General features: G+C 43.0%; 1 protein-coding gene across 7 annotated transcripts in view; it reads left to right on the forward strand.

The window, feature by feature from the left end:
* LOC115193869 (inactive ubiquitin carboxyl-terminal hydrolase 54) overlaps nt 1-23,365 on the forward strand; it is a 109,953-nt gene that overhangs the window by 43,454 nt on the left and 43,134 nt on the right. For 6 of the 7 annotated variants that reach the window (XM_029752972.1, XM_029752975.1, XM_029752973.1 and 3 more), the window contains one exon: nt 9,205-9,883. The exons of the other annotated variant lie outside the window; for it this stretch is intronic. In XM_029752972.1, coding sequence (XP_029608832.1) covers nt 9,737-9,883 — 147 coding nt within the window. In that variant the 5' untranslated portion in view covers nt 9,205-9,736. The remainder of the gene's footprint in view (nt 1-9,204; nt 9,884-23,365) is intronic. 7 annotated transcript variants of the gene reach the window in all.

Here is a 23,365-nt window from a genome sequence, read left to right on the forward strand (position 1 = left end):
TTTCAAGATTAATTTAGCCTGTCTCTCTCTCTCTCTCCCCCCCTCCCATGTTAGAACGATCTTCCAGGCCAGGTAATTTTAAATAGGGCTGGAGCTGATTACATAAATACAGTAATGCCGCATTAAGACAATTAGGAGGCCAGCTTAAATGCACAAACAGCCCAGATTTACCAGCAATTCGAGCCGGGGACAGATGTTTTATCATTTGGCAGGTCAGAGGCCAGGGTTTTAATAGTGGCAAACGTTATTCAGGTTAGGCTGCTGGAATACAGACAAGTCAGCAGTGACCTCTTTCCTCATTGTTTGACCAACATTTCATTGGTATCCCTCATCAAGTCCCCTCGAACTGTTCATTCAATGATCGCCTTTTGACTAATATTCTCAGTAGTCAAAGCCAGAATCTGCCAGAGCCTTGGCTCTTGGTTTAATGGTGGTGTGATTCTCACCAGCAGGGGTCCTGTTTTCATGTGTCACTGTAAGCTCCTAGAAGGTCCTCTTGGCAGAAGTAGATTGTGATAAAATCACCAGTTGCTGAAGTTGTTACTGTCAGACTGGGGTGTGAGTTTGTTCGATGGTGAGACTCCTTACTGTTTTCATTAATGATGGAATGTCAATACCAGTGTGGCCAAACTGAATTCCTCACCTGTCTCTAATGAAAGTGAAACAACATCACGCCATGCCATTTCCAGGTTGGAAGACTTTCCTAAAGGCACAGACTGTTTTTTTTTGGTGATCAGGCTACAGATTTGCCAGTACAGTCCTTAATTCAGTTTATATAGTCAATGGCAGCACAGCAGTGGGCCTGCATGTGAGCACCAGAGCACCAGTCTTTGGGAGCGAGCCCCATGCGGCCTCCACAAGTCTACTTTGCATCCCCCTGTTGGCGTAGTCCCGGTGGAGGCCAGGCCCTGGCACGGCGCCCCCGCCAGGCTGGCAATGTGGTGGTGTGGTGCTGGAGGGGTGTTAACGGGAGGCATTAGTGGTGATTTCTAGGGGTGCAGGCGGAGGAGGAGCTACACTCAGCTTCAGACTGTAATCATGTTGCGTAACCACTTCCAGACAAGCCCCCCCCCCAGGGAGTGACTGCCAGTAAAGGTGTTGTAGACTGTCTCCTGCCTCTATTGATAATTTATTACGAGATGATATGGAATGTGAGGGCCGGGGTGGGGGGGGATTACTATGCTGTGTTGTGTGTGTCTGTCTTTATGCCCGTTAAGCTGGAATTGCACCAAAGAGTCTTGTCAGGCTTCATTTGCTTAATCCTGTTCGAGGCAGTATAACGCTATTTAAGCTTTAAACAGCGTTTTACAATTGTTTATACTTCTCAAGCACCCGAATGGTATTTCTCTGGGACGTACAGCTTTATTTCATTTGATGGGTCATTTTTTTTAAGAAGCCTTTTCTCACTTTATCTGTGCGACGTATGGCAGACAGGATGGGTGAACTGTACAATGGCCCATTAATGTCGTCAGGGGATATTCTGTCTCGCTGGCGCTCAGCTCAGCCTTTTCGCCTCACTGAGTTCAATTGAATTAGTCAAAATTGGTGGGTTTCAGTCACACTGTGTACACACTGCCCAGTCAGTGTCACACAGCCACAAGGGACCAGCATCATTCTGGGTGGTTTGCTTTAGTATGGATCTTTCTCATGAAGGACCGTGATTCATTTTAATGCAGATAGATGGGTATTGATTTCGTTTTTCCCAATTTTGATCCTCCTAACCTTCCCTATGTAGGTCCTACTCAAAAGCACGTAGGCTAATCTTACCTGACAATCATATGGCGAGAGAGAAGCCAACACGTTACCATGTGTGTGATGGCACCCAGGCCTGTTGCAGTGGTCTGCGTAGCTGCCTGGTGAGGAAATCACTGTGAGCAGAGCTGGCCTGGACGTGATGGGACACGCACTGATCGATGTGGGCATGTCAACATGCCTCCTGGTCAGAGAGGCCAGTCCATCAGCACCCAGCCCTCTAATCAGATGTGGCAGCCAGTTGCCTGGCAATGGGCGCCATCTTCCCCGAGTCAAACAGATTCTCTCTCGGGTCCCTGAATGCTGACTGAAGGCTGTGCCGCTGTGTGAAGAGGTGTATTTAGGGTGTCGTTATCCTGACTCCCCTTTCATCGATGACTTCATTCAGTAATGATGCCTCTTTTTAGAGAACGTCCCTTCTGAGACCCGTTTCATATGTCCTAGGACTTCTAAGTGAATGAAAAGAGATGGATGAATTCAAACACCTGTTGCAGCACATCATCAGCTGTCATCTAGGCCTATACTTGTGTTGCCTAGGAGACTTAGCCCACTTTGGTTTTCTGGCTTTGTGGCACAAACCGGCCAAAGCGCTCGCATAACGCAAGCTATGACTTGTGGAGGCCGCATGGGGCTCGCTCCCAAAGACTGGTGCTCTGGTGCTCACATGCAGGCCCACTGCTGTGCTGCCATTGACTATATAAACTGAATTAAGGACTGTACTGGCAAATCTGTAGCCTGATCACCAAAAAAACGGTCTGTGCCTTTAGGAAAGTCTTCCAACCTGGAAATGGCATGCCGTGATGTTGTTTGCGCTATGCGAGTGCTTTGGCCGGTTTGTGCAACAAAGCCAGAAAACCAAAGTGGGCTATCTGCATTGAAACTGAAAGCCGCTGTGATCATCAAGCATTTCAATCACGCTTCCGAAGTGTTCTCATCTGAAATAAGTGTCTCGCACTGAAGATGCTGCCAGCGTTGTTCTGCTTCTGGTGTTGCATACCGAAAATAACACCTCTGGACTGCTAGGGATGTGCTTGCAGTGTAGTTTCCCAATGTAGTGTCCCAATTACCTACCGCTTAGAAATCATCCAGCACTTGTGGTCTCTTCTTTGACATTGATGGCTTTTGGAGAACATTTCATCTGAGCTGTCTGTAATGAGCTCATGTGAAGGCAGCAGGGAGGGAGGGAATCGCATCTCTCCCCATGAGTATCTGGGACTAGTAGCATGCTTTCTAACTCCCTGTGGCTGCCCCTGGCCATGTGGTGTTGGTTACCACTGCAAATGCACAGTGGCTACGGGCCATGCTGAGGGAGCCTCCTACAGCCCAGTAGACATCTGTGTCTGTGGTGGAGCTAATATGAGCTTCATGTCGTAGCGTAGCGGCTAGGCTAGTCAGGTCTGCCTCCCTCCCAGGCCCAGACAGATCCCTGACCAACGGGACAGACTAATCCTAGGCAGGGTCTGATCAGGCTAATCTGCCCACATGACCTGCCTCTTAACTGAACTCCCTCCACTCCCCCATCCCCGCGGACCACAACAAAACGCTAGTTAGCTGTATAGGAGACGCCCATGCTACACACCCCCTTAACCCCGCCCTTGGTAGGGAACACCCAGTCGGGATGATAACAACACAACACACCTATAGGAGATGCCCATGCACCCCCAGCTGTGCTACCCACCGCCTTCACCCAGCCACCTCATCACAGGAAACGGCTAAGCCCCGCCTTTGAACCCTCTCCTCCCTGCGCCGGTGATTAGGCTGCTTCACATCCGTCCACCTATAGGAAACGCCCATATAATTCCCCAGCCCAGCCAGCCAGTCCCAGGGTGGGAGTGTGTGTCTGTTTGACCCTCAGCTCAGGGATTGTCTTACTCCCACCACAAGTGCTGAAAGTGTTGTTTTTGTCTGGCAGAGGAACTATTTTGGACTCTGTCAGCACCATTCACTGGGCTTGTGGGATAGAGAGGACAGGAGGGGTGTGTGGGCTGTTGATCCTCCTCCTTGAAGTAAACAAGTAATTACGCAGACATGCATAAGTGCAGAGTAGAGACACAGACACACGCCGTAGTCTTGCTCAGTGTCGCCTCAGGTTCGCCACGAGTCTATCCTCTTGAATAAGCGACGGTGATTAATTGCTCACATTAAGTTTTTTTACTCCGTTTTTTATAAAGTGTGTGGAAGGAGGACACGTCTTCCCACATTTGAACAGTGGTGGTTTATGAATGACTCATTAATGAATGACTCATTCAGGAGTATTGATGGTTCCCTTTTAGTGTCTGCAAACACAAAACTCTAAACTTTGTGTCTGTCATAGTAAGACTGTGTACACTGTACACCAGAGGTTGGTTGATCCTGCCAGTCGGTGCCTCAGGTCCGGGTTGTGAAGAGCAAACACAAACAGACAGACATGTGACCTGGTGACATCACAAGTACAGGTCAGCCTGTGATTCAACACTGGGTAAACACACCCGGAGGAGAGAAGAAGAGAGGTGTGGAGGAACGGAAGAGGAAGAGGAGAGAAGGCGCGGTTCATCACAGCCACACACAATAGGGGTGTACTGACTCTTGCTCTCCTCCTCTGTACCTCCACCTTATTACCTCTTTCATTGTTCTCTCCCTCCTTCTTAATCCCTCTCCCTTTCATCTCACACCTCGTCCCTTCCCTGCAATCCTGCCCTGAAGTCGGACCATATAAAACACATTGTGATGATGATGGATATGGAAGGACTGAGAAAGAGCCTACTTAAAAACCGCCAAGAGCTCTCCGATTTTTAGCCACCAAACGTAATAAATTGAATTAATGTTACCATAAGCATATACAGTGTATTCTGAAAGTATTCAGAACCCTTGACTTTTTCCACACTTTGTTACGTAACAGCCTCATTCTAAAATTGATTACATAGTTTTCCCCCTCATCAATCTACACAAAATAATAATGACAAAGCAAAAACAGTTTGAAATATTACATTTATATAAGTATTCAGACCCTTTACTCAGTACTTTGTTGAAGCACCTTTAGCAGCGATTACAGCCTTGAGTCTTCTTGGGTATGACGCTACAAGCTTGGCACACATGTATTTGGGGTGTTTCTCCCATTTTTCTCTGCAGATCCTCTCAAGCTCTGTCAGGTTGGATGGGGAGCATCGCTGCACTGCTATTTTCAGGTCTCTCCAGAGATGTTCGATCGGGTTCAAGTCCGGGATCATGCAGAGATTTGTCCCAAAGCCACTCCTGCAATGTCTTGGCTGTTTGCTTAGGGTCGTTGTCCTATTGGAAGGTGAACCATCTCCCCAGTCTGAGGTCCAGAGCGCTCTGGAGCAGGTTTTCATTAAGGATGTCTCTGTACTTTGCTACGTTCATCTTTCCCTCAGTCCTGGCTAATCTCCCAGTCCCTGTGGCTGAAAAACATCCCCATAACTTGATGCTGCCACCACCATTCTTCACTGTAGAGATGGTGCCAGGCTTCCTCCAGACGTGACGCTTGGCATTCAGGCCAAAGAGTTCAATCTTGGTTTCATCAGACCAGAGAATCTTGTTTCTCATGGTCTGAGAGTCCTTTAGGTGCCTTTTGGCAAACTCCAAGCGGGCTGTCATGTGCCTTTTACTTAGGAGTGGCTTCCGTAAAGGCCTAATTGGTGGAGTGCTGCAGAGATGGTTGTCCTTCTGGAAGTTTCTCCCATTTCCCCAGAGCAACTCCGGAGCTCTGTCAGAGTGACCATCAGGTTCTTGGTCACCTCCCTGACCAAGGCCCTTCTCCCCCGATTGCTTTTTTTGGCCGGGCAGCCAGCTCTAGGAAGAGTCTTGGTGGTTCCAAACTTCTTTCATTTAAGAATGATGGAGGCCATTGTGTTCATGGGGACCTTCAATGCTGCAGAAACATTTTGGTACCCTTCCCCAGATCTGTGCCTCAACACAATCCTGTCTTGGAGCTCTATGGACAATTCCTTCGACCTCATGGCTTGGTTTTTGCGCTGACATGCACTGTCAACTGTGGGACCTTATATATACAGGTGTGAGCCTTTACAAATCATGTCCAATCAATTGAATTTACCACAGGTGGACTCCAAGTTGTTTAAACAGGATGCACATGAGCTGAATTTCGAGTCTCATAGCAAAGGGTCTGAATACTTATGTAAATAAAGTATTTATTTTATTATAGCAAAATTTCTAAAAACCTGTTTTCAGTTTGTCATTATGGGGTACTGTGTGTAGATTTATGAGGAAAAACATTTATTTAATACATTTTAGAATAAGGCTATAAGGTAACAAAATGTGGAATACTTTCCGAATGCACTGGATACACTGAGTGAACAAAACATTAAGGACACCTTCCTAATATTGAGTTGCACCCACCCTCTTTGCTCTCAGAAAAGCCTCAATTCGTTGGGGCATGGACTCTACAATGTGTCGAAGGCATTCCACTGGGATGCTGGCCCATGTTGACGCCAATTCTTTTCAAAGTTGTGTCAAGTTGGCTGGATGTCCTTTGGGTGGTGGACCATTCTTGATACACATGGGAAACTGTTGAGTGTGAAAAACCTAGCACCTACTACCATACCCCGTTCAAAGGCACTTAAATCTTTTGTCTTGCCCATTCACCCTCTGAATGGCACCCGTACACAATCCATGTCTCGATTGTCTCAAGGCTTAAAAACATTCTTTAACCTGGCTCCTTCCCTTCATCTACACTGATTGAAGTGGATTTAACAAGTAACATCAATAAGGGATCATAGCTTTCACCTGGATTCATGAAATGTGTACATGTGCCATTGGTCAGTCTACAGTATAAAGAGCAGGTGTCCTTAGTGTTTTGTACACTCAGTGTACAGTTGAAGTCGGAAGTTTACATACACTTAGGTTGGAGTCTTTCGTGGTCGTTTTTCGACCACTCCGCAAATTTCTTGTTAACAAACTATAGTTTTGGCAGGTCGGTTAGGACATCTACATTGTGCATGACACAATACATTTTTCCAACAATTGTTTACAGACAGATTATTTCACTTATAATTCACTGTATCACAATTCCAGTGGGTCAGAAGTTTACATACATTAAGTTGACTGTGCCTTTAAACAGCTTGGAAAATTCCAGAAAATGTCATGGCTTTAGAAGCTTCTGATAAGATAATTGACATCATTTGAGTCAATTGGAGGTGTACCTGTGGATGTATTTCAAGGCCTACCTTCAAACTCAGTGCCTCTTTGCTTGACATCATGGGAAAATCAAAGGAAATCAGCCAGGCCTCAGAAAAAGAATTGTAGACCTCCACAAGTCTGGTTCATCCTTGGGAGTAATTTCCAAATGCCTGAAGGTACCACGTTCATCTGTAAAAACAATAGTACACAAGTATAAACACCATGGGACCACGCATACCGCTCAGGAAGGAGACGCGTTCTGTCTCCTAGAGATGAACGTACTTTGGTGGGAAAAGTGCAAATAAATCCCAGAACAACAGCAAAGGACCCTGTGAAGATGCTGGAGGAAACAGGTACAAAAGTATATCCACAGTGAAACGAGTCCTATATCGACATAACCTGAAAGGCCGCTCAGCAAGGTAGAAGTCACTGCTCCAAAACCGCCATAAAAAAGACAGACTACAGTTTGCAACTGCATATGGGGACAAAGATCATACTTTTTGGAGCAGTGTCCTCTGGTCTGATGAAACAAAAATAGAACTTTTTGGCCATAATGACCATCGTTATGTTTGGAGGAAAAGGGGGAGGCTTGCAAGCTGAAGAACACCATCCCAACCGTGAAGCACGTGGATGGCAGCATCATGTTGTGGGGGTGCTTTGCTGCAGGAGGGTCTGGTGCACTTCACATGAGGAAGAAAAATGATGAGGATATATTGAAGCAACATCTGAAGACATCAGTCAGGAAGTCAAGGTATTGGAGTGGCCATCACAAAGCCCTGACCTCAATCCTATAGAACATTTGTGGGCAGAACTGAAAAAGCATGTGCGAGCAAGGAGGCTAACAAATCTGACTCAGTTACACCAGCTCTGTCAGGAGGAATGGGCCAAAATGCACACAACTTATTGTGGGAAGCTTGTGGAAGGCTACCCGAAACGTTTGACCTAAGTTAAACAGTTTAAAAGCAATGCTACCAAATACTTATTGAGTGTATGTAAACTTCAGACCCACTGGGAATGTGATGAAAGAAATAAAAGCTGAAATACATCCTCCTCTCTACTATTATTCTAACATTTCACATTCTTAAAATAAAGTGGTGATCCTAACTGACCTAAGACAGGGAATTTTTACTTGGATTAAATGTCAGGATTTGTGAAAAACTGAGTTTAAATGTATTTGGCTAAGGTGTATGTAACCTTCCGACTTCAACTGTATATATGAATCTCCTCCATCATAACATTTTATGTGCATGTTCAGAGTATGGGCATTTTCATACAGTCTACTGAAGTGTTTGTTATTGAATGGCTGCATAAGATCACCTAATGTAAAGCCACCTTAAGTTTCTTTCCATTGGCCTCCCAGGTGGCGCAGTGGTCTAAGGCCCGGCGCGGTGGTCTAAGGCCCAGCGTCGTCCAGGTTAGGGAGGGTTTGGCCGGCAGGGATATCCTTGTCTTATCGCGCACTAGTGACTCCTGTGGTGGCCTGGGCGCACTGCACGCTGACCAGGTCGCAGTGCCGCTTCGTTGGGTTGTGTTTTGTAGGACGCTTGGCTCTCGACCTTCGCCTCTCCCGAGTCTGTATGGGAGTTGCAGCGATGAGACAATACTGTAACTACTACCAATTGGATACCATGAAATTGGGGAGAGAAAAAAAAAGAAAAAGTTTCCTTCCATATCACTAAGGGCAATGAGATATATAATATTCACCTGTGTGATAGTGACAACAAGGGTTTTATAAAACCACTGTGGAATTACCACTCTCTCTACGTTGTCCTCCTCATCCTCATAATCACCTTCACACACCTGTGTCCGCCCACCGAGCAGACTTTGCACAGCTTTATTTAGCCTGTCTGTGGATTTCTGATTAGAGTGCCTCAGACCTGCACCACTCATGGCAGAGTGACGTCACACTACCACGTCTCCGCAAGGCATTATCTGCACGGTGTGCGCTAGAAGGAAGGAGGGAATGCAGTCCCAGGCACTTGTGCAGAGACCCAGTGGAGGGTTGTCTTCGACTGAGCTGTATCCTTTTCTCCCGTCTTAACGCTCCGCAAATGGGATGACTGTCAGCAAATCTATTCCCCTTCCACCGTGGTGATAGTGGAGACATCTGCGTACTGCGTGTGGAAATTGAGTAAAGACAGAGGTAGGGCAGGGAGAGCACTGGAGGAGACATGGCACTTTGAGTGGGAGAGAGGGTCTTGATCGTAAATATATCTCCCTCTATTGTGACTTTAGTGTGGGAGTGTGATAAAACCAGTGAGGGGAGGTGGTATGGGAAGGAGCCCGCTCATAAACTTCTATGTTCTTGTCCCCCTGCAGATCTGCTGAAGTGTGAACTTTCACCTCTCTCCCCTTTGGCTTCTGTTGTTGAGGAGCTAAGACTCTGCTGTACTTGGCTGTGCAGGAGACACCAGTGAAGGTTGACACACCTGCAGCAGCAACAACAACTACCATCAACGAGTCCCTTAGTGTCAGACGTCCGTGAGATTCCACAAACGAGTCCAAGAAAGAGGGGGGAGTCCAGGAGGAAGACTGAGAGGGAGTGAGAAAGCTAGAGGATGAGAAGATTCCACTCGCTCTATCTCTCTGAAGACTGGATTAGACAGGACACACCCTGTCCGATATTGCACTAGGAACATTAGAGTGTCTGGACTCCATCAGTCAAATCAAACCATTGGAAAAACTATCCACAGTTGTATAGATTTTTTTGTCTTTCTAGCCCATTTTGGACACCCACTGATTTTCACTCTCCATTTTTTTCTGCCACTGCAAAGATGGCCCTGTGTGTTTTGTCATGGGGGCAGACTGTTGAGTGTTGATCCCGGGAAATAGGTGACTCACAGCCAGGAACATGTCTTGGAAGAGGAACTACTTTGCGTCCGGAAGCGGCGGGCTGCAGGGGATCTTTACCCCACGCACCATGACGTCCATCGCCCCCAGTAAAGGACTCAGCAACGAGCCGGGCCAAAACAGCTGCTTCCTCAACAGCGCACTGCAGGTAGGGATACAAACAAACACACTACTGCTTGCACACACACACAGCAAATTTTAGATCAGAATTTTAACACCCAGAATATGTGACCCACCAAAATAATGTTAGAAATAAAACTTTTCATAGTGTTCACAAACTAACACCCCTAGAGTGGTGGTCCTTAACACCACAGGTGTTACAAATTCAGACTTAAATTAACACTTTATTAGAGCTGTTGCTGTTACACTTTTTTTGTGTTAGGGAATAACTCATGTAGTGTTCCAGTATTTTTTTGGGGGGGGGGGTTGTTTTGACGTTGAAGGTTGTAAAGCCTTATTTGCATATTTCCCAGCATGCCTTTCAATTGAATGTGAGAGATACCCACCCATGAATGTGTTTGTTAGTAACAGAGACATAGTTGTTGCATTCAATAACTTCAAGTCCTGAAGCCTTCACCGTGTGAGTGACTGAACGTGTGTATTATACATTTCATAAGGCCTAGTTATCCTTAACATTGTGGTCTGAAAAGAAAATTTTGCCTCACGGGTTACATCAGACCTGCAAGTTACAATAAACTGGTTTGTGAAGTGATTATTCATTACGATATCCTGCCAGAGGGAGGACATCCAACAATTTCAATATTTTATCACCCACAACCTGCATTCAGAATGACTGCTATGGTGAAAGACATAATAAACAAGACTACCTAAACCATCTAAACTGGAACAACCATCTCAGTAACGGGTGCAATAAGTCCAACCCCTTACAGATTGGATTAGTTTAGAAAAAGTTAGTTATTCATCTTGGTATAGTATAAAATCAATTAATTAGTCAATGTGCATGCAGAAACATAGATATTAATACAAACAATTCGAAATATCTACCTGCAACAAAGCATTCCGGAAAAAATTACAGAGGCCCCTCCCACATCTTTTTCGCTCTGATAGAGCGGAAATGAACTCAACACAGTCGAGTAACAACAACACCACACAGAGTTGATTATACTGTGATTCAAATAACACTTGACTTATTCACTGAATTTGGGGTCAATTTCAATCCCACTGATGTTAACCCCTCCCGGAATCAACACTAGGACTGACCCCATTTAGCGAACTGCTTGATTGTTTGGTAGATAGGCTATTGGTCGACCAAAGATTTCTTTAGTCGAGCAGTAGCAAAGAAATTAGAATATCATGATGTACAAGACTTGACTGAGTGGACTAATCCATTGTGGGGATGGCACAGTCCATAACTCTTAAGACGTGCTACTGAAATTGTATATGGCTAAGGACAATGGTGAAAATGATTTTATAACAAATGCGCTTTCTCCTGCATTCGATAGTGGTCGCTGTCTGTGGTTCTGAAACATCAGTGCGCTGTTGAATTGGCGCCTTTTCCTAGACCATGTTGCTATGTGGATAATAGCAAAGTTAACCAGCATATTGGTGTTGAGAACAATGCGGCGGTAGCAGCAGCGTAGTTAGGAGACAAGAAAACAGCCCTTGCCTTAATCATCTAAGAAAAGTGAGGAGAGAGGAAACCCCAAATTAATTAGGTCTATAATCAATAGCCTAGCTGTTAAATGTGCCTGGCTTTATTTATCATTCATATACAGTACCAGTCAAAAGTTTGGACACACCTACTCATTCAAGGGTTTTTCTTTATTTTTATTATTTTCTACATTGTAGAATAATAGTGAAGACATCAAAACTATGATATAACACATATAGAATCATGTAGTAACCAAAAATGTGTTAAACTAATTCTTCAAAGTAGCCACCCTTTGCCTTGATGACAGCTTTGCACACTCTTGGCATTCAGAATGCTGTGGTAGCCATGCTGGTTAAGTCTGCCATGAATTCTAAATACATCACATACAGTGTCACCAGCAAAGCACCCCGACACCATCACACGTCCTCCTCCATGCGTCACAGTGGGAACCACACATGCGGAGATCATCCGTTCACCTACTCTGCATCTTACAAAGGCACGGTGGTTGTAACCTAAAATCTCAAATTTGGACTCATCAGACCGAAGGACAGATTTCCACCGGTCTAATGTCCATTGCTCGTGTTTCTTGGCCCAAGCAAGTATCTTCTTATTATTGGTGTCCTTTAGTAGTGGTTTCTTTGCAGCGATTAGACCATGAAGGCCTGATTCACGCAGTCTCCTCTGAACAGTTGATGTTGAGATGTGACTGTTACTTGAACTCTGTGAAACATTTATTTGGGCTGCAATTTTTGAGGCTGGTAACTCTAATGAACTTATCCTCTGCAGCAGCGGTAACTCTGGGTCTTCCTTTGCTGTGGTGGTCCTCATGAGAGCCAGTTTTATCATTGCGACTTTTAACAAGGCACACCTGTTAATTGAAATGCATTCCAGGGGACTACCTCATGAAGCTGGTTGAGAGAATGCCAAGAGTGTGCAAAGCTGTCATCAAGGCAAAGGGTAGCTACTTTGAAGAATCTCAAATATAAAATATATTTCAGATTGGTTACTACATGATTCCATATGTGTTATTTCATAGTTTTGATGTCTTCACTATTATTCTACAATGTAAAAAATAGTAAAAATAAAGAAAAACCCTTGAATGAGAAGGAGGGTCCAAACTTTTGACTGGTACTGTATATTTACAGAAACAAGACAGATCCTGCTTATGTTGGCTGTTTGAGTGTTTGTTTAATAGCCTACTGACTCTGTGAGCGCCAAGCCTCATGTCAGATAAACAATATCACAAATTTGGCTATTTTATTATTTGCTATGCTGTAATAAAGGCTTTGCACTTGTTTTTGTTGGAACAGCCCCTCTGGTATTACTTATAACTTCTTTAGTATTGTTTACACTGTTCCAAATTGTCTGAAAAATAATATTAATTATACAAGTAATAACCCTCCCTTTTCTTGATCTCCTTCTTATTGTTATTATTACTACTACTATTATTATGATAACCATTATACAAATAAGTAATGTCATTATCATTACTAGGCTTAGTATAGCAGCCTTGTATAACCACCATCGAGCTGTAAGACTAAGAGTGCATTCTTTTTAGTCTTAATACCGTAACTTACTTAGGCCCATATTTCAATACATATGTAGCCTAATGTATCAATCAATCATTCATTTGTTCATGTCATCACAAAGCATACGAGTCATTCATTATTTCAAATGCAGTCAAGCATTTTAGCTTTAAAATAAAATAGCAAAGCAACCCTTCAATAATTAGCGTAAACAATAAATAAACTCTTCAATTTCGGCAATTGTATTCACGAATGCATGCGACTGTTTTTAGTCTTTGCTGTAATAAAGGTTAAAAAACATCACAACAGACTCTCTGGTACGCTTATACTTTATTTTGTGTTGTTTACATTGTTCCAAACGGTCAGAAAAAAATATTATAATTTAACAGCACCTGTTTGGTACACATAATATGCATGCAGCGCTTGCTCCATAACTTATTTTACCTTTATCTCCAGTATTTTCCACAACTCCTCAAATTTATTCCACACATCTCACTTCCCCTTTACCTCCTGAGCAACCAGTAAACATTCCCCCATTTCTAGTTTATTTGTCATGTCCTCTGCATCCATTTTGCTGTCATGTGTTACGGTGTGGAGTTTATTATATCCAGTTTATTGATGTGATTATGATATGCTATAGGTCAGGCCCTATTGGTCACATGCATGAGATGCATACATGTGTCACGTAAAGAAAGCAAGGGTTAAGGGAATAGGGAATGTTTTTCCTAAGCAGAACTTTTCAGTCAGAAATGGCTGTAATTATGTTGCAGCTTCAGCGTGATTAACACTGTTGATGTTCTGTGGTGGTTGCAGCAGGGAGGAGAGACAATGGGTGCTAGTCACACAGTCACTAGCATTTTTTCTTTTTACACAATCTGAGCCCGGCCCTGTACAATGAAATCAATTGCAGTCGGACTCCCTCTAGTAATTTTTGTGTCTTAATTATTTCAACCAACAGTGTGATTAAAGCGTCAGACAAGTTCAGTGCGTATAGTTGATTTGATTGTTTTAATCATAGGATGTGTCTATATATGGAAAAATACACGTTTAAAATTTTTTACCAATCGATTGGTCGAAAGAACAGCCGACTCTCGACAGCCTTAATCAACACTCAGATATAACACTCACAACACTTTTTACCTTAACACCAAGATTTGAACACTTGCAAATTTGCTGTGTATGCTACTGTAGGCTGTCTGATAGGCCTATCGGGGGCTATACCATGGCAAAGTTGAATTACAATCATAAACTGAGATTTTATTGAAATGATGGGTCAATCACGCAAATAGGCTTAACTATTTGCATTATTCATTTATAACGGTTTGTATAACATCAGGCACAGAATAACATATACCGGGGTTTTTCGAAATACATACGGTATGATTTTCAATACCCTCGCGGGTTCTGCTGGGGGGTGTGCTACACCACTGCTTATAACTATAAGTTAAGTTTAACTATAAGAAATCTAAGATGTGTCAAATAAATTATTTCAAGCTCAGGGTTCCAGCTATGCATTTGGTTTGCTAACTTGCTAGCTAAGTGGCTAGATGTCAAGATCAAGCTTCTAGGTTACAGCAGAGACATTCAATCCCCTCCTGGATCTCGATCCCTGCTGCCTAAATTGTTTTGTGCATTTAAAAAAATTTATATTATAGAGCCCTTTGTGTGCACTTCCGGTAATAGCGTATATCCTGGTATGGTACAGAAACGGTATGACGGTATGAAAATCTGAATACCACCTAACTCTAGCACAGAATAAGGCACAATTGCCAGAAAATAAGTTTGTGAAAGTGTTTCTTGCGCAGAGATTTTGAGATCCTCTGTCCAACTTTCATCATTAAAACTCTCCTGTCAGATTTATCTCTGATTATGCACATGCGCAAAGGGATTTATGTACAATCCTAGCAGTCAAACGAGTTAAATCGACATCCTTTAATGGAAAAAGATTTTAATAAGAGTTAAATAAGGCGAATTATCATTGCTGTTGCGACATATGCACATTTCTTTATTATGTCACATTAGCTCACAATAATTATTATTTTGAAAACAGAATTTTGCTTCTTACGTCGATGCAAGTTACGTCGACATTCCTTCTTAATTTGCTCGATAACGTTATGGAAAAAGAGTTAAGACTTCTGTGAGATTTCAGGGGAGGAGCAGTGATTACAGACAGTAATAGGCAAGTCCTGTGTGGCACCCTTAGGTAAATATAGTGAAACACAACTCTCTGAAATACGTGTTTGTATCCTCACTTGACATGACAGAGAGAGAACGATACATTTAATGTAGCATGATACACACACCCAGTATGTTCTCAGAACCTCATGCTCCAAGTGGTAGCTTTAAATATGTGTGGTGATGTTCTTCACTCAGAGTCTGCTTCCCATACTTCTGGCTTCTCATACCCACATTTTCAGATTAGTCCAATTTCTAAGCTGTCAGTGATATGAAACTTTATGCTAGATCTCATTATAATCAGCCTTTGTTCCTGACTAATCCCTCTACTGATGCAATACTGTAATTACAGATTCTCATGCAGTCCCATACAATGTCAATCCGTTGATAAATACAAAACAACAATAACAGCAATTCATTTGTTCTACTGTAAAACTGTCCGTTATTTAGTCGTCTTAAAATTCAACCACTGCAAGTCACCAAGTCATCCTTGAAGGACTCACGCTAAGTAAATGATTAGTGAAGTAGGCTTGAGTCTTATGAAATGCCTGGATAACCAGTCTCTTATTAGTGTACTCATAGACACTTTGCTTGACGTAGTGGGTGGGAGACTCTTGTCCACTCTCTCATCCAGAAGGACTCAGCCTGAACAAGTGGCTTAAGAAAGTGGTTCTACCATTGCCTTCTATAGGACTGCTGCCCAGGCACTGCCAGCTTGACTGGGAGGACCCACTCACACCGTACTTCGGGGGGAAATGGGAAAGGCGTTTCCAAAGTTTAATATGGTGCCTGCCAGGCAGTCAGTCGCCTGTGACTTAAGCCAAGCTTCTAGTCCCCATAAACAATTGTCAGACAGATGCTGCCATGCACCATAATTACCCAGCCAAACAACCTGTCATTAGTTGTCTCTCTATTTTTGGATTACCATATAATCAGCCATATAGAAATACAGGGGCTTAACTGACTGATAATACCGCCAAAGCTACAAATTAGTGTCAGTTATGAGTAAGGAGACAGAGGGGGGGAGCTGATAATGTATTGTCTGCTGCTGGGAGCCATAACAATATGCTGGAACAGCGTCTCGGCAGCCCGGGGGCGAAAACAGTCATTTTCTGTCTGAAATTAAATGCTGTGCGTTAACTAGGCTTCATTAAGTTCTCTGATATTGTCTCTTATTTTGCCTACACACGGTTTAACAGGCATAACTTTGTTGAAAAGGTCATCGTTTGGGAACATTTGAATATGGGCATATAAAAAGGATTTAAGCAAATCATTTCTATGCTGAGTTCGAAGTACACTCTTAGAAAAAAGGATATTTGGACGTCCCCATAGGAGAACCCTTTTTGGTTTCAGGTAGAACTCTTTTGGGTTCCATGTAGAACCCTCTGTGGAAAGTGTTCTACAGTACGTGGAACCCAAAAGGGTTCTACCTGGAACCAAAGGGTTCTTCAAAGGATTCTCCTATGGGGACAGCTGAATAATAATTTTAGGTTCTAGATTGCGCTTTTTTTTCAAAGAGTGTACTGTATGTCAGTCGGTTTGCAATCCACTGTGCATTTAAATGTGTAATCTGGACATATACATATTGCTATATGTTATTAGAATGGTTTCATTTCAGGTTTCATTTCAGTCTATTTCTGAGTTTAAGTTTGGTTAAGTATTGTTTTGTAATGTAAATTTGCTACAGCTCAAAATACTTCGATTGATGTCCAGTACCCACCATGTTAACAGAAAACACTTCTGGTAGCTGCAGTACTTAATTAAAAAGCCCCAAATCACTGTCCCTGGGCGAAAGGGTTTATTGAAACCTGAGGTACATACCTGCCATTCTGTCTTTGCTTAGAGGAGAGGATCTGAGGTACCTACCTTTGAGAGATGACTTAAGCACTTACTTACAAGTTCCTCCCTATGTGGATGAGCATCAGTCTGCGATGGATCAGAATCATACATGTACTTTCGTTGGCGGTGTGAATGCCTGCCTGACGCCCGAACAGATATCTTTAGCTTTACCCCTCTCTAACATCACCGCTACAGTTTTATCTAATCATGTTATTTTGAGTGTCTGAAGCATGCTATGGAGGGACGCACGGAAGGCCATTGTGTTTGAGTTCACATTCTTCATCAAATGTTTGAAAGTAAAACCTTCATACCGAGGCACATAATAAGAACCAGTTGAGTTACAGGAAATGGGAGAGGGGTTAAACATGAGAGGAGGAGAAATGTAGCGTCTAGACACCCCCTGTGTTTGTAAACACCTATCTGCATGTAACTCTCACCCGTGGGTCATGGGTCATGGCTCAGTTTAAAATGAAGGACCTTCTGGCCTTAACTAATTAGCTTCCTATCATGTGAAATGAATCCAAAGGAAATGTCAAGACTGATATGTAACATTTAAACAGGACACAATAAAAACATGTATAAAGTATCTTTAGATTGATTGCAACATTCTAGTGTCTCGTTTCCTAACACCCGGCATTGAGCATCTAGGCCTATTTAATTGACAGCCTATTATGTACAGTAGGGATGGCAGTTTGCAATGATTTATTCAAACATTTGAATATGTTAATGTAGTCTTTCAGAAGAACAATCTTTCTGCTGAAGGATTTGCCACTCAGTTTTCTATGTGTTCATCAATTCCCTTGCTCTCATCCAGACTGATCACATATGGTGGCTGACTACCACAGCAAATCGTCTGTGTTGTGACTGTCTTAGCATATCTGGTTTTAAAAGATGAAGCAATTGAGTAGCTCCTATTAAAGCCGTGTTGGGAAAAAAGGGGCATGGGAGCATGTAAGTCACACTGCGTTGAAATGTTCATTGAATGTCCTATAAATCCCAGGGGGAAATCATGTCACTCTTTCATAAGATGTCCGATTTAGCGCTGAAGGACCCAGTTCCATTCGAAATAGGACATTCTTTTTGCCAAAGGACAGCTCCACAATACTCTCTGATATTCCATATGGGAAAAGAAGCGGCCCATGGCATCCCTCTGTCAAGTAAATGTTTTCCAGAATGAAAACTTCATCAGATGGAAATCTGTCCAATCTAGTGGTCCTGTGTGTTGGGTATTTGGGCATCTGTCTTTCATGTGTTCTAGGGCTTGAGATGGAAGGAAGGAAAAAACAACTATGACATAACCCATTTCCTGTCACGACTCACGACTGGAGCAAGCAAACAAAGCAAAGCATGCCTACTTCCTGATGGCAGCTTAGTACTTCCTGTGTCCTAATCATCCCTGGCGACTTGAGTTAACAGCTTGAGTTGAGCATTTGTCTGCTGTTCAGAATAGCCTTGTGGTGTTTGTTTTGATTATAGTAATTACTTGTACAATTTGTCTCTGTCTGATTTGGTCATGTTTCTAGCTTAACATTTTTCCTACTGTTGCTTTGAGCTCCACACCTTCTTTTTAACGATAGATACTGTCCATAGTTCTGATTAAGTGCAGTGTTGGGAAACATGAGAAATATATCACCTGACATACCATCTCAGGAAACAGATGTCCTGTGGTTCAACAGAGCCCTTCTTCCTCTCTCCCTCCTCCCTCTTTCCTTCCATCAGTTCCTCTCTCCTTCCTGCCTTCTCCTTTTCACATGCACTTCATGATAATGCAGAAACAAATAGTCAACGACGGCTCTTTTTTTTCTGCTGGGCTATCACTTTCCTCCAGAGCTGTCCAGTCGGGATGACTTTGTCATGCTCTCCTGCCTCTCTCATTTCCATATCATGTACAGAAAGGGGCCCGGGACATGCCTCGAGGCCAATAGGAGAGCAGCATCTGTGCCGTGTGCCTTCCTAACAACCCTCTCCTCCACGCTCCACAGTCCAACAAGGACATGCAAACCTGGGAACAAATATGTTGAGCTTCACTTGCCTGACTTGAGCGGCGTGGCGTGCAAGTGTTGTATAATTGTGACCAAAGTGATCAAGAGGATGTATGCTTGGAATACCTCGGGGCCTCACAGGGCCAGTAGAAATGGCACGTTTGTGAATTGTAGTAGTTGGGTCTGTGCTCAGATGAGGAGTAGAGTTGTGGTGTTGTTCTGACATCTGATTAGGATGAGGGAAACATCGCAGTAACAAGCATCTATGTCCCATGTTAGCATACAGACAGACACCTGTCTTCCTTTGGCCCTCTTATCAGTGGCGGTCGGTGCCATTTAAGATGAGGAGGACAATGATTTTTATATGAGCATGTCCTTATTTCAATTACAGCGTATCGGATGACTGTCATTCATATTCCAATCACCCAGCTCAATGTAATATCGATAGGTTTAGGCTACTACATAATACATAATACATTTTCCCTATACCCATCATGAGGTTGCTACAACCTAGCCTATGAATTAAAGTTTACAACATAGGTGCACGGGTTGAGATCATTTTTTTATTATCAAGGTGACAGACAGTGACACATTCAATGCTGCCTTGCACACTTTTGCCCTGCATCTAGATGATTTAGGGTGTAATCATTAGTCCAACAGTTGCAAACAAATTCAGGTATGTTTATCTCCATTTTGTTCCGTTTGTTTCCGTTTAAGAAATGTTTTTCAACAGAATCGGCTGAATTAATACACAGCCGATCACACGTAAACACAGTTCACTTTCATAGCAACCACATACAAACACCATGATCACTTTGCTCGTAGTAATTCCTTCTTGCATCTACGTGCTCTCCTCCTCTCTCACCTTTTCCCTTCGCTTGTGGACTTCAGTGCACAACACATCAGCTGTCTGTGACCAGGCGAAATAATCTTTCCAAGCCAAACCTTCATATCATAACCGCTAACCGCTACACACAGCCTACATTGTCACCATAATAGCTAATGTCATAGTCAACATAGCTAATAGAACTTACGCATTAGTAAACCCACTACAATCATGCAGTACAGTGTACAGTCAGCAAGCAGTTTAGCATTTACACCAGCAGGCCCCGGTGGCAATAAATTCATAAAACCAAAAGCTTACCTTGACATGAAAGAATTCCAATGTTGGATAGCCATAGCCAGCTAGCTAACATAGCATCACTCTCTATTTGAGCCAGGTATTTAAGTAGAATTAACTAGCTAGCTGCATTCACTAGCTAAGTAAGGGAAAGTGAAAATATAGCTAGCTCTCTCTCTCTCTCTCTTGCTTCTCCTTCATTTTTTAAGAAATGTATTTGTTCAAAACTGTTCAACTATTGTCTTTCTCTCTCTTTGAGTCAAATACTCACCATATTCTGTGTACTGCAGTACTAACTAGCTGTAGCAAATGCTTTCAGTACTAGATTCATTCTCGGATCCTTTGATTGGGTGGACAAAATGTCAGTTCATGCTGCAAGAGCTCTGATAGCTTGGAGAACGTCTTCCGGAAGTTGTCATTACTGTGTAATTCTGTAGGAGGGGGGTGAAAACCATGAGCCTCCTAGGTTTTGTATTGAAGTTAATGTACCGAGAGGAGGGTGCAAACTAGCTGTCCTCTGGCTACACAATGGTGCTACCCTACAGAGTGCTGTTGAGGCTACTGTAGACATTCATTGCAAAACAGTGTGTTTTAATCAATTATTTGGTGACATTAATATTTTTAGTATAGTTTTATCAAAAAATTCATGTTTCACAATTTTAATTTGTATGAAATTCACTGAGGTGAATGGTCCTACCCTTCCTCCTCTGAGGAGCCTCCACTGCCTCCTACCAATCCCATATGGAGAGGTACCTTCATTTTCTGCTCTCTGCTTTGTGTAGTACAGTTGTGGACTGGACAGTGATTCCATCCTGGACATCTGTCTCTAAGACAAACAGACCACCACGAAGAGAGAAGGGCTCACAAACCTGGGAAGAATAGTCTGTGTGCGTCGGAAGAATGCCATGGTCTGGGTCTGCACACCGCAGTGGGAGAAGAAGCAACATATTGGACCTGGTAGGGGGCATAGGACAGGAAGAGAAACACAAACCAGGAATTGTGCTGATTGCGCATTATGCACATATGATCCCATTCTCTCTTCATGCAATGTAGACTCAAAAGCTATATGTTCTGTTATTCTTAACTTAGCCCTTGTAAAAGAACTGCAGTAACACGTACTACTTGCACACAGACACTGATACCATACCGGCCACTGCTCATGAAGGCGGGGAGTTATTCATCATGGCCTAAAAAGGTTTTGCAGTCACGCCTCCACCTTCGGAATAAAATCTGTCATGTCACATGTTCTTTCCTAAGTCTTGTCTGAGGGGTAGCCTCGGAATGAGGGCGGTTCCCTTGGTATTGTGATGCTCACCCTTCTCTGATCGGGTGAGTAAACCAGTCAGTGTTGTTGGGTCTTTGGGGTGTGACTGGTTGCATAGTGCCGTACATGCTGCACCGAGGCAGGCTGGATGGAGGGCCAGCTACAGTAGCCTTTTCCATGTGGAGGAGAGGTTAGAGATGTTGATTTAGACTGCCCCTGGAAGTGAAGACGAAACACTCCGTTTAATAATGTAGGGATGTGGGTTTGCTGTGTGTTTGTGCGGTGCGTGGATGCGTGTGTGTCTCTCTCCATATGTTTGTGTTGCTGGGGTTAGAAGTTGTCTGTTTTCCCCCTCCACTGCCACCTCCCTTTCTCTGCTTAAGTGTAATCTGCTAATCCTGCTTTAAGTGCTGTCGTCATGGCAGCATTAAAGCTGGAATTTTGCTCTTTTTGTTATATCATCGATTTGCATCTCTCCCAGTCAGATTTCCCCACTTTTTATGCTCCTCGTTCCTGGATCAGTTCCCTGAAACACTTTTATCCCAAGTGATGGCTGACAGATTGAAGGCATTATCAGGGACAGGGTCACACAGAGCGGCAACACAGCAGGGGTCTCATAAATAAACTGAATATACATTCCAACGATTCTGGAATGGATGAGAGGAAATTCCCAATGTCTCCGATTACATACTTCAGAAAAAGAACTGAAGGCCTGTGGTATCACACACTCAGTACAATTTCTAGTTTTCCTGTTGCTGATGTTCAGATTGTTTGGTGCATAGATGGAATGTTCTGGCATACCTTTTGTCAGACTGACGGGCACGCGATGTTACATATGGTTTCACCTGGCATTTGACCCCAACTCACAGCTCTTTGAGTCTAGGTGAAACTGAAACTCACATATTTGGCCTTATCCAGGTGTTGAGGCATTCCTTTGTGTTTCTGTGAAGCTACTGCAGTGCAGATGGTCTGATATATTGTCCGGTTATGAAACCTGGAGGAGAGGTCCAGTCAGGACTTGTTAAGATCTGGGAGATGTTAATGTGTGCGTGTGGCTGACAGCCTCCTTATGGCTGTCTTATAGGGCATTACCAGCAACCTCTCATCTTAAGATACTTCTCAGGATAGAACTCATCTCTCATCACTCTCTTTGGGATGTTTTGATCTCAATGTGAGCGTTTCCAACCCCCCAGCCTCTGGCCCAAATCTTGCTGATAGCCTACTCAAGGGAAGGCTGTACTAACAAAACAATATTTTGCTGTCCATAGTGACAAAGCTCTGGAAGGTTTCCATTTTGAGAATTTTGCCTAGTTATCATTCTGAATGTATAGGCCTATACAAAAAAATTGGGCCACTTAAATTATTGTATTTGACACATTGCCTTTTTACATCTGGAAATGATTGCATGTCAAATCTAATTTTATTTTATCACGTACCGAATACAACAGGTGAAATGATTACTTGAAAGCCCTAACCAACAATGCAGTTTTAAGTAAATATTTACTAAATAAATTAAGTAAAAAAAGTAGCACAATAAAATAACAATAACGAGAGTCACTTTACCCCTACCTATATTTACATATTACCTCAATTACCTTGACTAACCTGTACTAACCTGTAATTTGCATTTCTTGTTGCTGCAGAATAATTTTCCTTCTGTGAGAAACTGGTCAAATTATAATAGTACATCTGTACGTCAATAGCACTTATGCATAGATAATAAAGAGAGAGTAGCAGCAGTGTAAAAAAAAAGAATAATAATAATAATTTATATGCTTGATGTTGGTAAATGTTAATCAAGGAACATCTATTAGTTTTATAGTTCAACCTCACAGTTGTTGTACTTCTTGTATCTCAGTCAGCAGTGTCACAACATAGTCCTTAAACCGCCTCAGTGCTTTTTTCTACTGCTTCAGGCAACCAACTTAAACCAGCTGTAATACGCTAAAGTCCTTTCAAATTTAGTGACCATGATAGTGTTTTATCACTCACTTGGACAGATTGTATATTCACGCCTGAGGAAGCATGCAGCGTTAAGAAGTGGTATTGGTTCACATTGTCCTGGAGTAGTCCTGGAGGAGTCGCTTGCCTTGCAGAAACTGTTAGTGGAGG

The sequence above is a fragment of the Salmo trutta genome, chromosome 5, assembly GCF_901001165.1.
Source record: "Salmo trutta chromosome 5, fSalTru1.1, whole genome shotgun sequence".
Lineage (NCBI taxonomy): Eukaryota > Metazoa > Chordata > Actinopteri > Salmoniformes > Salmonidae > Salmo > Salmo trutta.